The sequence below is a fragment of the Schistocerca nitens genome, chromosome 3 (assembly GCF_023898315.1).
Source record: "Schistocerca nitens isolate TAMUIC-IGC-003100 chromosome 3, iqSchNite1.1, whole genome shotgun sequence".
NCBI lineage: Eukaryota > Metazoa > Arthropoda > Insecta > Orthoptera > Acrididae > Schistocerca > Schistocerca nitens.
Genome location: NC_064616.1, coordinates 656134071 through 656149460, shown reverse-complemented (window position 1 = coordinate 656149460; position 15390 = coordinate 656134071). Strand labels below are relative to the sequence as shown.

General features: G+C 35.6%; 1 protein-coding gene across 2 annotated transcripts in view; it reads right to left on the bottom strand.

Moving 5' to 3' along the window:
* The window catches only part of LOC126248620 (potassium voltage-gated channel subfamily H member 2-like), a 1319698-nt gene that overhangs the window by 57930 nt on the left and 1246378 nt on the right, over positions 1 to 15390 (bottom strand). For both annotated transcript variants that reach the window (XM_049949785.1, XM_049949783.1), the window contains exon 8: positions 8258 to 8338. In XM_049949785.1, coding sequence (XP_049805742.1) covers positions 8258 to 8338 — 81 coding nt within the window. The remainder of the gene's footprint in view (positions 1 to 8257; positions 8339 to 15390) is intronic.

Below are 15390 nucleotides of genomic sequence, written 5' to 3'. Positions count from 1 at the left end.
GGAAAAATGTGTTTAGTATTTCAGCTTTACGCGTGTCATCCTCTGTTTCAATGCCATCATCATCCCAGAGTGTCTGGATATGCTGTTTTGAGCCACTTACTGATTTAACGTAAAACCAGAACTTCCTAGGATTTTCTGTCAAGTCGGTACATAGAATTTTACTTTCGAATTCACTGAATGCTTCACGCATAGCCCTCCTTATGCTAACTTTGACATCGTTTAGCTTCTGTTTGTCTGAGAGGTTTTGGCTGTGTTTACACTTGGAGTGAAGCTCTCTTTGCTTTCGCAGTAGTTTCCTAACTTTGTTGTTGAACCACGGTGGGTTTTTCCCGTCCCTCACAGTTTTACTCGGCACGTACCTGTCTAAAACGCATTTTACAATTGCCTTGAACTTTTTCCATAAACACTCAACATTGTCAGTGTCGGAACAGAAATTTTCGTTTTGATCTGTTAGGTAGTCTGAAATCTGCCTTCTATTACTCTTGCTAAACAGATAAACCTTCCTCCCTTTTTTATATTCCGATTAACTTCCATATTCAGGGATGCTGCAATGGGCTTATGATCACTGATTCCCTGTTCTACACTTACAGAGTCAAAAAGTTCGGGTCTGTTTGTTATCAGTAGGTCCAAGATGTTATCTCCACGAGTCAGTTCTCTGTTTAATTGCTCGAGGTAATTTTCGGATAGTGCACTCAGTATAATGTCACTCGATGCTCTGTCCCTACCACCCATCCTAAACATCTGACTGTCCCAGTCTATATCTGGTAAATTGAAATCTCCACCTAAGACTATAACATGCTGAGAAAATTTATGTGAAATGTATTCCAAATTTTCTCTCAGTTGTTCTGCCACTAATGCTGCTGAGTCGGGAGGTCGATAAAAGGAGCCAACTATTAACCTAGCTCGGTTGTTAAGTGTAACCTCCACCCATAATAATTCACAGGAACTATCCACTTCTACTTCACTACAGGATAAACTACTACTAACAGGGACAAACACGCCACCACCGGTTGCATGCAATCTATCCTTTTTTAACACCGTCTGTGCCTTTCTAAAAATTTTGGCAGAATTTATCTATGGCTTCAGCCAGCTTTCTGTACCTATAACGATTTCAGCTTTGGTGCTTTCTATCAGCGCTTGAACTGCTTGGCCCCCGCATGTCCTGACTTTGCCCCGCACCCTTTGAGGCTGTTGCCCTTTCTGTAATTGCCCGAGGCCATTTAACCTAAAAAACCACCCAGACCACGCCACACAGCCCCTGCTAACCGTGTAGCCGCTTGCTGCGTGTAGTGGACTCCTGACCTATCCAGCAGAGCCCAAAACCCCACCACCCTATGGCGCAAGTCAAGGAATCTGCAGCCCAACTGTTGCAGAACCATCTCAGCCTCTGATTCAGACCCTCCACTTGGCTCTGTACCAAAGGACAAGCAGCCATTGTCCTGTCGACAATGCTGCAGATGGTGAGCTCTGCTTTCATCCCGCTAGCGAGACTGGCAGTCTTCACCAAATCAGATAGTCGCCGGAAGCCAGAGAGGATTTCCTCCGATCCATAACGACACACATCATTGGTGCCGACATGAGCGACCACCTGCAGATGGGTGCACCCTGTACCCTTCATGGCATCCAGAAGGACCCTTTCTACATCTGGAATGACTCCCCCCAGTATGCACACAGAGTGCACATTGGTTTTCTTCACCTCTCTTGCTGCCATATCCCTAAGGGACCCCATTACGCGCCTGACGTAGGAGCTCGACTGCCCGGATCTTGCAGACTGAGGGGCACCTCTGGAACAGGACAAGCAGCCATGTCCGGCCGAAGATCAGTATCAGCCTGAGACAGAGCCTGAAACTGGTTCGTCAGACAAACTGGAGAGGCCTTCCGTTCAGCCCTCCGGAATGTCTTTCACCCCCTGCCACACCTCGAGATGACCTCCCACTCTACCACAGGTGAGGGATCAGCCTCAATGTGGGCAGTATCCCGGGCAACCACAGTCGTAGTCCGATCGGGGGATGCGTGGGACGAGCTGGCCATCCCTGACAAACCCCCATCCGGACCCCCACAGTGATGCCCATTGGCAACAGCCTCAAGCTGTGTGACCGAAGCCAACACTGCCTGAAGCTGGGAGCAAAGGGATGCCAACTCAGCCTGCATCCAAACACAGCAGTTGCAGTCCCTATCCATGCTAAAAACTGTTGTGCAAAGAACGTCTGAACTAATCTACAGAGAGCACAAACAATTCGACACAAAATTTAAACAGTTATTAAAATACAAGATTGCCTAGTAAATGCAGTAATGCTGCTACTTGTGCACTGCTGACACACTGCTCGGCAGCAGAAGGAGACTACGCGATTTTACACTATTCAGGTATTAAAACGCAATGCTACAACTCTCAAATACTATAATATGCCCGAAATTTATGAATTAAACAATGCAAATACCAAAAACACGCAAAGAAATTGAGAATTAAACTATGTAACAAATAAGTGAGCTAAGAGTGATAATGTTTACAAAAGTCTATACACAAATGTTCACTTGGCACAAAGCTTTCTGTATTGTGAAGTATCTGTGTCACATCAAGTTACTGTGTAAGTTACAATTATGCAGGAGCTTTGTGTATTTATTATGGAGACACATTATCATTTAATTTCTTAGAATTGTAAATATATTTTTATCAAACAAGTTAATAGAAAATAAAATGCCTATTTACTAGTATAGCTTGCAGCAACAGTTCCATATGCGCAAATACAAATGTTCTTTCCTCTAAAGCTGTAACTCTTCTATTAAAACAGGGTCCACAACTCAGCAATTTAAGAGCCTTGCCAAAAGAAACACATGAAATAGATTTCCTTTTTATATTTTTAGCTGATCAGGATGTTTTACCCATACTTCCTATGTTTAGACTTTCATCTACTTTTACATGGTTTGAAACATTTAGTTTTCATTAACATTTTTATAATACACAAACCAGTGAGTCATATTGGGTGTCCACACTACAGAAAACAGACTTCCACAAAATCTTCCTGAAAATCACATATAAAATATGTATTTTCATTGTTGATTCAATGTTTTCCTCTGGAAGACCTAAGTCAAATGGCACTGCTTTAGAGCAGTTCACATGAAGATAATAAGTAACTGTAAGCAAGCAAAGCATGCCAAACACCTCACATCCACTTCAGTAGAGTGGATGGTGAATGTAAGTATCACATGTGTTAGTTTCTCAAACATCTTTTGCACTGTTCTGCATGCTTCTAAATTTACTATCCATTAGTTTATTCTTTTATGATCAGATCATGCTTGAGCAACGTAAAGTGATATAATTCCTCAATAACTGAATGAGACAACATCAGTCATGAACTATCAAAATATCTACTGATATTATCATCATCAGTAGTTATAAATAGTATCTCAGGCATCAAAATGCAAGTCCTTCATAGTTTTCACTTACTGCAACACATAATTAATATTCAACATTTGAGTTGAAAGAAGTTTAAGATTAAAAATATTGTACAAATCTATGTTCAGGAATCAAGTCTTCTTGAAGACTCCTGCACTCTCAATGTTCCATAATGATTATTGGCTCCAAAGTGAGGGGAGTTATCGACTTGTTGGCAAAATATTTGCAATATCCTATTAGAGCACTTCTAAGATATTAAGAAAATTGATTGTAGGCCTCTGTATTACACACAGAAATACTAATTTGAACTGAACATTAACGAACATCGGTCATAAATGAAGACTGCAATTTCACAGTAACTATCATGCATTTTTCCTAACTTTTCACAAAAAAAACCATAAATAAGAAATATGATTTTCATCATATCAAATCCCCCATAAATATTAAAATCCTGATACAACTGTTTCAAGCATACATTGGATTTTCTCTTGTATTATCATTGTTAACTATATTCCAGTTTCATGGGAAAGAATTTCTCTGAATTATGGGAATAGCTGATGCTTCCATGGGAAGAAGAATGGAATGTTTGAAACATAGACAACCAATGCAATGACAGGTCTTAAGCCTACCAGAAACAATTTTCATTAGACACAGTTTCATTATAAAAAAGAGTTACTGTTGAGACTGATGTCTTAAAATGTATATTATTAAACTACTTGTACATGCTGAACATGTGGTATGAATGAGATGCTGTACCAAATATTTTCCGGTAACAGTGATATTCGCCTTATAGGAACTATTAATTTAAAGAGCAATGTACTGCTGGAAATTTTAATTACTATGAAATTATTTCAAAATTCACCTGTCATTTTCTAAGCAATAAAGAATGAATCCTTACCGTGTGATCCAGGAGTTGTCATCTTAAAAGTCCACATTTTTTGCTCTTCAGAAATAAATGCACAATTGAAAAATTTTTTATTCTTTCTTTTCAGTTGCTGATTGCATGCTCTTCAGTTATCAGTTGTAAAATAGAATGGATGAATCATTCTTTTCTTCCACAGTATTGAGGCTGCACTTTCAAAATGATGAAATTTGGTACTGAGAATCAGTATGCTTTGTCTTCGCGTGTAAGAATGTGATTTCTTAGAAAGATGACATGTTTTACATTTTCTGTCAGTCATATTCTCGTTCAGAGTTACTTAACAAGGTACATGAAACTGAAGGTAACTATTTCAAGCAAAGTACAATCTTTAATTGCAGGCAAATATTAAATACAATAGAGTGCATAATATATTTAGCAGCACTGCACTACAAAATTTTCAGTCCTTCACTGTGCTTAATTCTTGTTCAAAAACATTCATATTCAATCTTATTTTCATAATGAATATAATCATCACATCACAAAAAAGAAAAAGAGAAAAAAAAAACAGTACAGACACCATATGTTGGTGGAAGTCAACTGTCATGGATACTATGACAGTAATACACTAATAATATTAATATTAATAATAACAATTATGATAGTAATAATAATAATAATAGTATTCTAGAGCTGTATTATGTCAATAACTACAAAAATTATATCATATGAGCAATGAATGCAATGGATTAACATACTGAACAATTCTGGTATGAAGCATAAATGCACTATTGAGTGTTGATGAATAAGTAATATTCTTGAAATGTTATATATAGAAGAGACTGTACAATTACTATGAATCAACTTACAGGAATATCTCTCACCATAAACTTACTATGAGTAATTTCAGAAATTACCCCATGTCTGGTGAGAACTCAGGTGAAAAAATATGAAAATAGAGTACAATACCCGAAATAAATGGGCATGATAAAAAAAAAATTACTATTGACTTCTTTTTTCAAGTTTTCAAAATATCATTGATCTTCCAAGTTCATAAAATGTTTTAAGCATCAATTGATTTTGCTCTGAATGTGTGAATAACAGTATGTCTTATTACACATGATCACAATCACACTGATATCATTAGGGGAAAAGTATATGATGTAGCATAATGCACCATTTCAGCTAGTCTTCTCAGATTTTTGTGGTATACACTTAAAATACATTGTCCTAAAACAAATTACTGAAAATGTGTTACTGCAGCTTTCAAATGAACCAAACAATGAAGAAACAGGTTCTGTATACAGTCATCTCTTGTTTGTAGGTTTTACATGTAGGATGTACACAATGCAATCTAAGTAATTTTTTTCTTATTAAATTCCCTCAAATATTATGTTGCAGAAGTATTTAACTTTCTGCCTTATGATATGACAACAAAAACATCAACAATATAAAACTATGGTCAAATTTATGATAAACTGAAAATATTCTGGAGGTTTAATGTGCTGCTAACTTTGTTGACTTTCCTTTATAGGAAGAGAGCACTTTTTTAGCTCAATCAGAACATATAACAACTCTATAAACTGTGGGAAAGTTTACAAAATACAGTTCAACTGCATAATGCTATCCTTGTGGGCTCCCAGAAGATGAGACAAAGCAGTGTGTGTACTTTATTTTTATACATGTCTTGAATGTCTGAAAAATTGTCACAAATTTTGGGTTGCCATTTTAACTTATGTTAATGCTATTCGTCATATTTACAGCTTAATTAGGGAACTTGCTGGTCTAACATATACATTCAGGTTATATTAACTATCAATGGCCTGATTAGACTCATAGGAACCTTTTTCCACTTCCTGTGACATAACATTTGCTTTTAAATAACATATACATGTTTGCTCGGATGTGTGGCATACTAAAGGCTCAACACTATTTTAAATTCAAAACAACTGCTTCTGGTGATTTCAAAGGTAGTAAATAATTAACTGGCAGTGTGTGAACCAAACATGACCAAAAAATCTTCACATGAAACCTTTTCGTACAAAGACAACTACATTTTGTAAACGTACATTTATCACAAATGTTCATGAAAAGACAAAGAACTTTTAGAGTTCGCAAACAGTCTTCAGACTTTTTTCTTTCTTTCCCATTTACTATAATTACTACCATAAATTTTAATTTTTGCACTGAAGTTCCCACACAGAGTTGTACAACATGTGAAAAACTGAATCTGAATAATGGAAGCAAAAGTATTATAATCAGGCAAAAACCTGTCATGGAAGGTTTTATCAAAGGTATTCAGATTTCTCTGCAGTTTATTTCTCACTATGCCATATTCAAGTAATTTTCAGTATTCATTCTGCTCATTACTACTGAACATGCAACTTCTCAAATGTCTATGGAGATGAAAACACCTATAATTCAAGCCTAACATGGACACTCTTACTCAGAAAAGACATTTTCAGAAAAAGAAAAATAAAGGAAACAAGTTATGTTATTTCAAGTATATCAAGCATAAAATTCATTAGTCTCCTCCAGGCAGTTACGTAGTGGATGTATGGAAAAGTTTCCGTCAATGGTAAAGTACACATGCACTCACTCACTCACACACACACACACACACACACACACACACACACACACACATTCTGATACACTAGACCCAACTTCAAACACACAGCACATGCATACGCAGAGATATATATTTGTTAATGGCAGTCACGGTGGGTACTCAGCCCTATCTCATGTAAAGTAATTTTCATGAGGCATCTTGTATCTTATGTATTCCATTACTACAGCCAGGAATATATAACTGGAAGATAATGTTAAAAATGTTCATATTTTGGCAATTTTTACTTTGTACAATAAGAAAAAGTACACTGAATGCAGATATTATATCATTCTTTCCACTTGAGTTGCTGTACTGTTAAACGTACTGCAAAAAAATATTGTCATGAAGAAAAATTATATGTGATAAATACGTGAAGCTTTGCATGCATAATAAAAAGAAATAGAAAAAATGAAGGCTAGCTGAGAACTGTTTACTACGAAATCACATCTGATAAACTGTAGTCCATTTTGTTTTTGCACATGCACTTGTAATGCAGTTATGTAAATGGACAATGTCATGCAGGTGCTATAAAATCAATCCCAAAGTCTACCATGCAGTTTACCAGTGTTTTGCAGTTAGAATAAGAAATATATGTAGAAATGAATACAAAGCATATATTTTAGTAAGGTAAAGTCTGCAATGCTCAAAGAGCTTCTGGCCTGACTGCAGGTAGAGAACAGCCTTTTGTTCACATCAGGAGGGGTAAAATCGTGAGCTGCTTTTTACTCCAGGAAAGTTCCCTGGTGCTCAGTTTGATAGGAGACTGAGTGGACCTGGGGAATTCCTGGAGGGACTGGAATGAGTAAAAGTTTCCATTCTTACTTAGGATTTCACCTGGGACCCCCAAGGTTGGAGTCCAGTGCTTTACCTACTAGATAACCATAGCCACCACATATATTTCATTGTTTGAAACATTCACTACAATTTGGACCCCATGAAATATTTTAATCAATTATAAATGGAGTTTTGCATGGGTTTTTCATTACAATATCTAACAATTCCTGCAAATCACTGGCATTTTTTCTAGTAATAACCGTACCATAAATATTCCATAATGGTCATTCTCTGTGTTTCCTCTTTAAATTTGCTGCATATCAAAATATATTTGATAAAGTAACTTTTAGGCCTGTAGCCAAAAATGAGAAACATATGGTGAAGTATGACACTCTTCGCAAGATCTGACACTGATGAGTGATATTGCTTTATTATTTTCTCACAATGCACTGAATACAAATAGTGAATCCATATTGCAGTTTCTTACTTTTTTGTGTAATATGTACTACTGAAAATAACATGCCTATCAAAAAAGAAATATCTGTAGTTGCAGATTCTGTATCATTTAAAGAGGAATCACATTTTAACAGTTTACTGAAAAGTTCTGTGTTTCACTCACCTGTGCCACTTTCTCACCCATGTTTGGAGTGTGCAGAGCACCTTGGAAGAATTTTGCTGATCCATTATCTTGAATGGAGAACTGAAAAATATAAACAGCAATGAATGACACATTTCTGGAGTAACTTATGTGTTATCACATTATCACAAAGTATTTAACTTCTTATTGTATGGTAATGTGTTCTCATTTCTCTATACTGCAATGAGGTACAAAAACATCAAATGTATTCCTGTGTGCTAATGAGAAGTCCTTGATGGAATACAAATAATTTAAGGAGTAAAGGTAGCAACTTGCAAACAGCCGAGGTGCTGAGTCACTAGCACATTAGCAGGCATATAAACAAGTAACATAAATCTGCTAGCTTTAAGGTGAATTTTTGTTCAAAGCTATAGTGTGTACACACACACACACACACACACACACACACACACACACACACACACACACACACACACACAGGCACAGCAGCCCATTCAAGTTGCACAATGGCACAACATTATTAGACGGAAAACCATGACCTTACAGGTGTGTGTGTGTGCAGAGTGGGGGCAGGGATGGGGTGGCAATGGTTGGGTGGATGTGTATTCAGTTCTGAAGAAGAGTTTATCCAAAAAGCCAGCAAAATTCTCTGTCTTGGTAATGTGTCTATCAATGACTCAGCACCTCATCTATGAAGTGAGTTACCTTTATGCCTTAAATTATTAAAATAGTTTTCTCATTTATATGTTACTGTACTGACTAATTACACAGCAGAATCATGTAACAAACACAACCAGTGCAGTGTACATACTGAAAGTTCACAAGTAATTAGTAACTATTAGGCAGTACCATACTTCCTACACATTGTTTTATCCAATGACTCACAATGTGCGAACATAAGCTTCTGCAGCCTTTGTCATTTTCTGTAAAACTTTCCTCGGTATGTCACCATGTTGTCATGCTGTTTTACACACACCAACAAATTTAGGACATTGCTGCAAACAGCCTTCATCAAGGTGGTGTCCACTAATACACCAACCTGATAAATCCTACTTGCGATAGAGGTCAAAACATCGGTCTATAAAACTATTAGATGACACAGTACATAGACAGATAAATTTTACTGAAAAGCTTCCACAATATGTAAAATATTTCCAGGTTTCAGTCATCAGTTACTTATCATTTCTTTCAACTCTGGTAATCATTTGTCAACATGGAAATGCACCTTTCAGACATTATTTTAAACTATATATCTCTAACCATATAGGTTGGAGAACTCAGGGAATTCCACTGCCCATTGCACCATGCCGAATAATGAACTATGGTGTTGAAACCAACAATCGTGTCGAGGACACCTTTTGTTTTCACCATTTTAAATGTCATTCCCAGGTCTCATACTTCCTGTTATTACAGCAGTACTATGCACATTATGGGTGATAAATTATATTATGTGTTTTATAGTTGGAAAGCCAATGCGTGATTTATTACAATTCAGTTTAATGTTAAATACTATCAATAAAATGCATACGTAAAACATATACCTTCAATCATTTCATATTCCTGAAGGTTCTCTTTCATGATGAGGTCTATGAGATACCAAAAATCAATAAATGACAGAAAGATGATGGTAAGATTATAATATTCCACTGGCAACAAGGTTGTTAGACAGAGCCTGAGCTCAGATAGAACAATGATGAGCGATTTGTGTACTTTTCAAAGGGACTATCTCCGTGAATTTGCCAAAATTGATTTAGGGAAACCTATACTGGAATTTTTGGACTGGAATTTGAATCTCGTTCTCCATGTTCTGAGGACTGCAACTGCCAGTCTGAATGAAAATATAACAATATATGTGTCAGTCACAGGTGCAATATTTTCACATGACTATTCATTGTTAGTAGTACAATAGTTTAATTATATTTCTCAACACTGAAACTAAACAGAAGGCACAATTATCTGACAAGGAAAATTCAAAGTAATACATAAAGGGGAGAAAATATTAAATGTCCTACAAACAATTTCAAGTAGCTATAGTTATAGCAAAACCTTTTTGCCAGAATCATGCAAGACAACAATTCATCTGAAAAACATAACTGATATTGGAAATATGCTGCTGTACTACAATGAGATCACATATAAACTAAAAGCTGGGTTTAAGTGAGCATATCAATCATATGTGTACACTTTTTATGATGATAACTTAAATGTTATGTGGTGTACAGCCAAATAAACAAAAATCATTATGAAGATCTGGTGCAATGAAAAAACGTAGGAAAATAACGTTAATCTCAAAAAAGTGAAAAAGCAGGGAATTGGAAGGCAAATAAACAGAACTTATTAGAGATGAGAATTATAGTGATCTTTAAAAAACTCTACAATAATTATGGACATGACAAAGGGCACTTAACAGTCAGTTGGTATCTGTGATAAATGGAGCAAATAAAACAGTGAAAATAGAAATAAGAGATGCCAGCCCGAAAGTAAAATGTAGTAGTATATAGGGTAAGGCATTTAGCTAAATTATAAAATGAAAAGTTGAAACAGAGATGATTGCAGGAATTAAAAATGTATCATGAAGAAAGATCAAATGCATCTACAGGAAAGTAATAGGCAAAAATATTATATAGTACTGAAAAGAGGAAACTTGCAGAAATTGAGGAAAACTATTCAAATAATAATACCTATGATTTTTATCAGAGATTTAAGGACAGTCTGGAGGGAGATCAAACCCCAAGTGTATGTATAATAAAGGAAAATGGCAAAGTTGGCTTAAGCAACACTGAAAATCACTAAATACTTGCAAAATATTTTTATCAGCTTCTTAATTGTCCAGAACCAATCTATTAGGTGTAATTACCGCTACTGAAAATCTAGAAGATTTACTTCTATCTATCAAAGAAATTAAAGAAGTAATTAAAATCTTACAAAACAATAAAGCTAGTGGAAAGACTCTCTATTACAGCAGCAAAAACAAAAAATTACATGAAATTAATTTCTGAAGAAATCTGGAAATCAGAGAAAATCCCTGAAGAGTGGAAGGTAGCTTTGATACATGCACTACATAAGAAAGCCAATAAATGAGACATACACTAAGACAGGAATTTCTTTGTTATCAGTTGCATATAAAATACTTTGCAACATTTTACTCAACAGAGTAGAAACAACACTGGACAGTCATTTAGATGAATTTCAAGGTGGTTGTAGTAATGGTAGGTCATGTTCTGAACAAATATTTAATCTGAAGTTAATCATTCACCAGTGATTACAGAATTCAAAAGATTTTGTAGTAATGCTTTCTTTTTTAAAAAAGACTTTTGATTCCATCAACAGACAAACTGCACATAAAATAATCTGAGAATTTACTGTTAAGTCTAAAGTAGCAAAAGTTAAATTTATGGGAGAAATAGCTCTGTCCTTAGAAGCAAACACAGGTTTTTTGTAAGGAAATGGCCTATCCCTAATTATTTTTGTGTTCTAGAGAAAACAGTGAGAATTAGGAATGAAAAATTGAATGAATATAAGATTTCACCACTAAGGTTGGAAAGAGGAAACAAAAATAGTGGAATAAACTATCTCACATTTGCAGATGACTTTGCTATACCTACTTTTTGAAAATGTGGCAACTGCTGAAACACAAGTTAATCTTTTAGAAGAAATAGCCAGTAGTACAAGTTTATGAGTTTCTGCAGAAGAAATCAAAATTTTTACAAGCATTAAAAATGCACTGAATTTTCTTAAAACACATACTGGAAGAATTTAAAAGGATTCAAAAATTTAAGTACCTTGCAGAGATAATGAAAGAAAGATTTGGAAAAAGCTGCTATAGGGGAAATGATGCACAAAAACGGAAGGGCATTTAATATAACTAAAGACCTGTAGAACAAAATATTCCTGTCCAAAAATGTAAAAATAAGGTATTACAATGCACCAGTGAAGCCAAATGTTTATATGCAAATGAATGTCTAACATCAAATTATCATTTAGATACATTACAAATACTAGAAAGGCAAATCATTAGGAAAATATTAGGCACAATAAAAACTATGGAAGGTTGAAAATTATTTAGTAATGACGAAATTTATCGAACATTGAAAACGTACCAGAAATAATGAGAAAAAGAAGACTGTTATTTTTTGGACATTTATAATGAATGCAAGACAGTAGATTAATCAAAAATATATTCCAGTGTTTGTAGGATAAGAAGTCAATGACAAGATGGATCTATGAAGTAAAAAAAGCATTAAGAAAAAATAATATAACAGTTGAAATAAACAGCTGACAGAAAAGTGTTTATGGAAAAGACTATTGAATATGGTAAGAGTCCAAGGTAGGAGAGTTAAAATAACTGATCTGAAGTGGTCAGAAGACAGGAATAGAAAACATAGTAAATGGATGGAGTAGTGTTGGAAGAAAACGAGAGAACAACAAATAAGGAATTGAAATTAGCTCATCGTGCTTAGTAGGCTCATCTGAGGGGGAAAAAATAGAACTGATCAAAACACCCCTCCTAATGCAGAAGAAAGATTTGATAAATGAAAAATTGCATTCAGTTCTTAAAACAACGAAAAATAACCCACCAGCATGGCAAAATACAAAAAGACACTGAGATGGAGGAAAAATGCAATACTATGCTGCAGTTTGAAGCTAGTAGTACTGAAATGTTTCAGAAAAAGCATAAGAAGCCAATCTAAACACATTTCTAAAGACATGTAACAAAACTTTTCTAATATGAAATCTTGTGGAACATAACAACATTTCAGTTTTCACAGTTTTCTTCCTCATAAGGAATTACTACAAAATTACTCTGTAAGTGATTGGTTTGGTTCAAAAAGGAAGAAATTTCTCATTTTACATAAACTGTGCAGTATCAGAATCTTTACTATATACTGTAACATCTAGGGGAGCTACTCTCACTGCACATTGGTAGTCTCAACACAGTTCAGAAGGAAATGAAAGAACCTAGTAAGAGGCTGTCAGTGCAGAAAACTATAAGGCTCAATGCAAAAGCACTGCTTATGAAAGGCAACAGTCCAGGTTTGAGTGCTGATTTGGGATTGACATTTAACTTTCTGTAAATGTATACTAATAATGTAGCTACAACAGTGCACCACAACTGCAGCATAAATAAAGCTATAAAAATGTACTCTAACCAATAAATTGAATAATCATGAGAATTCCGCCACAAAACAAAGTTGAAATATATTCATAAGACATGTTTTTAAACCAGTTACATAACTTACAATTCAAGAAATCAGAGATAATTCGGCAGAAAGTTAAAGATGAAACTATGAGGCATCCATATAAACAATCAGTTAACATGGGGTCACTGTATTAATTAGTTGGTTAAGAGACTGTGTTCAGAACTTCTTTTGAATATACAAGCTGTTTTCCAATATGTTGATCATTCTGCACTGCAATAATTCATAGTTTTTGTACTAGAAAAACCACATACATGTAAATTTGGTTGCCAACAACTGAGAAGCATGGTGGAATATCCTGAGGACATTTGGGATACTTTAATTCACGTGCCAGTATGTACATTCACTGATTACATTCTGGACAAGCAACAGACATAGCTTTCTGGTAAATATTGATATCTGTAGTCATGAGACAAACCACAAACAAAATATTCACAGAGAGTATATAACAAACCATTAAACCCATACAAATTACAGACTGGTGTGCCATGCAAGAGCTGGCACATCATATCATCAAGTCAACTACCAATTTAATTAACTTTAAAATCTCATACATGGAGCACAGCAAGTGGCTGGGCAGTCACAGCAGTTTTCAACATTTTGGATGACATTTTGAACATGACAGATGTTGCCACCTGATAGGTTTCAGAATTGCTCACAGCCAATTAAAAACCCACCAAACTGAGGCATCAGTGACGCATCACTAATGAGCTCAAGACAAAGGACAAAAGTAAACAGTGATGCATGTAGATTCAACACGGTCATAAAAAACAAAGACTCAACCATCACTGAGCAATGTGATGTTGAGTGTTTTTTTAGACTCACCATGGTGTAGTGTTAACATATTATGATCATACGCATACTACCAAAGTCTCTTAATGAGATTACGAGTGACTGTCAAGAAAAAGCACTCTGGGGACCTGTCCCAGGCTACTTCTCTGTTGTACTGAATTTTGCCACACCTACATTTCCGTGACATGGTTCTCAATGACTTCACCCCCTTGCCTATGATGAATAAACCATTATGTGCCAAGTATTTCCAGAATGATAAGTTTATATCCAACAAGTTGGAGCATTTCCTGAACAGTACTTCTACAACACAGGTCCCTGCCAAATCATCTATCTTTTGAAAAAACATGTTCTTTTGAGAACAGTTACTATCTTCATATATAGTTAAATGGCTACCTGGCCATTGACCTTCATCTGTGCAAATGTGCACAGATTTCCCGAACTCTTATGGGAATCGTCACCTTAGTGGTCACGAGTAATGAGTGGATGGGCAAAGTATCTATTAGGAACATTACATATGTAGATTGTGGACAGTTGGGAATGTGGGTCTCATGGGAAGCGTGCAAGGGGTAAGTCCCTGCAGTCGCCCTATTCATCTGTGTCCTTGGTGGCTCAGATGGATAGAGCATTTGCCATGTAAGCAGGAGATTCCAGGTTCGAGTTCCGGTCGGGGCACACATTTTCAGCTGTCCCCAATGAGGTATGTCAACAACGCCTTTCGGCAGCTGAGGGTTTTAACTAATTATCATTTTTTACTAATAGCAGATTCATTTTTTCAAGGTTCTAATTAAAACTTTATGACAACTCCTTGTACAGTGAGATATGAATTCATGTATAAAAATAAATCTTTCTGAGTCCATATACGGGCAGATAATGAATGTCAAGATGATAGTAGTCCTGTTGCACTTTTACAGAAATACATAGATTTAATTATGCAATGCATAATAAGCACAACAGAAACATTTCTTGAAGTTCATACAAAACTGCTGACATTAGTTGATGTTCAGTCCCCAAGCTGGGGGAACTACTTAGTTATGTTTCTAGTCATTAGGCAAAATAAATATCAAACACAGTTGCACTACCACATTCTTGAAACAGTATGGCACTTTTTTAGCAAATTTTGTGTTATTCATTGATCAAACAGTAGTGTATGCATCTGCTAATTCT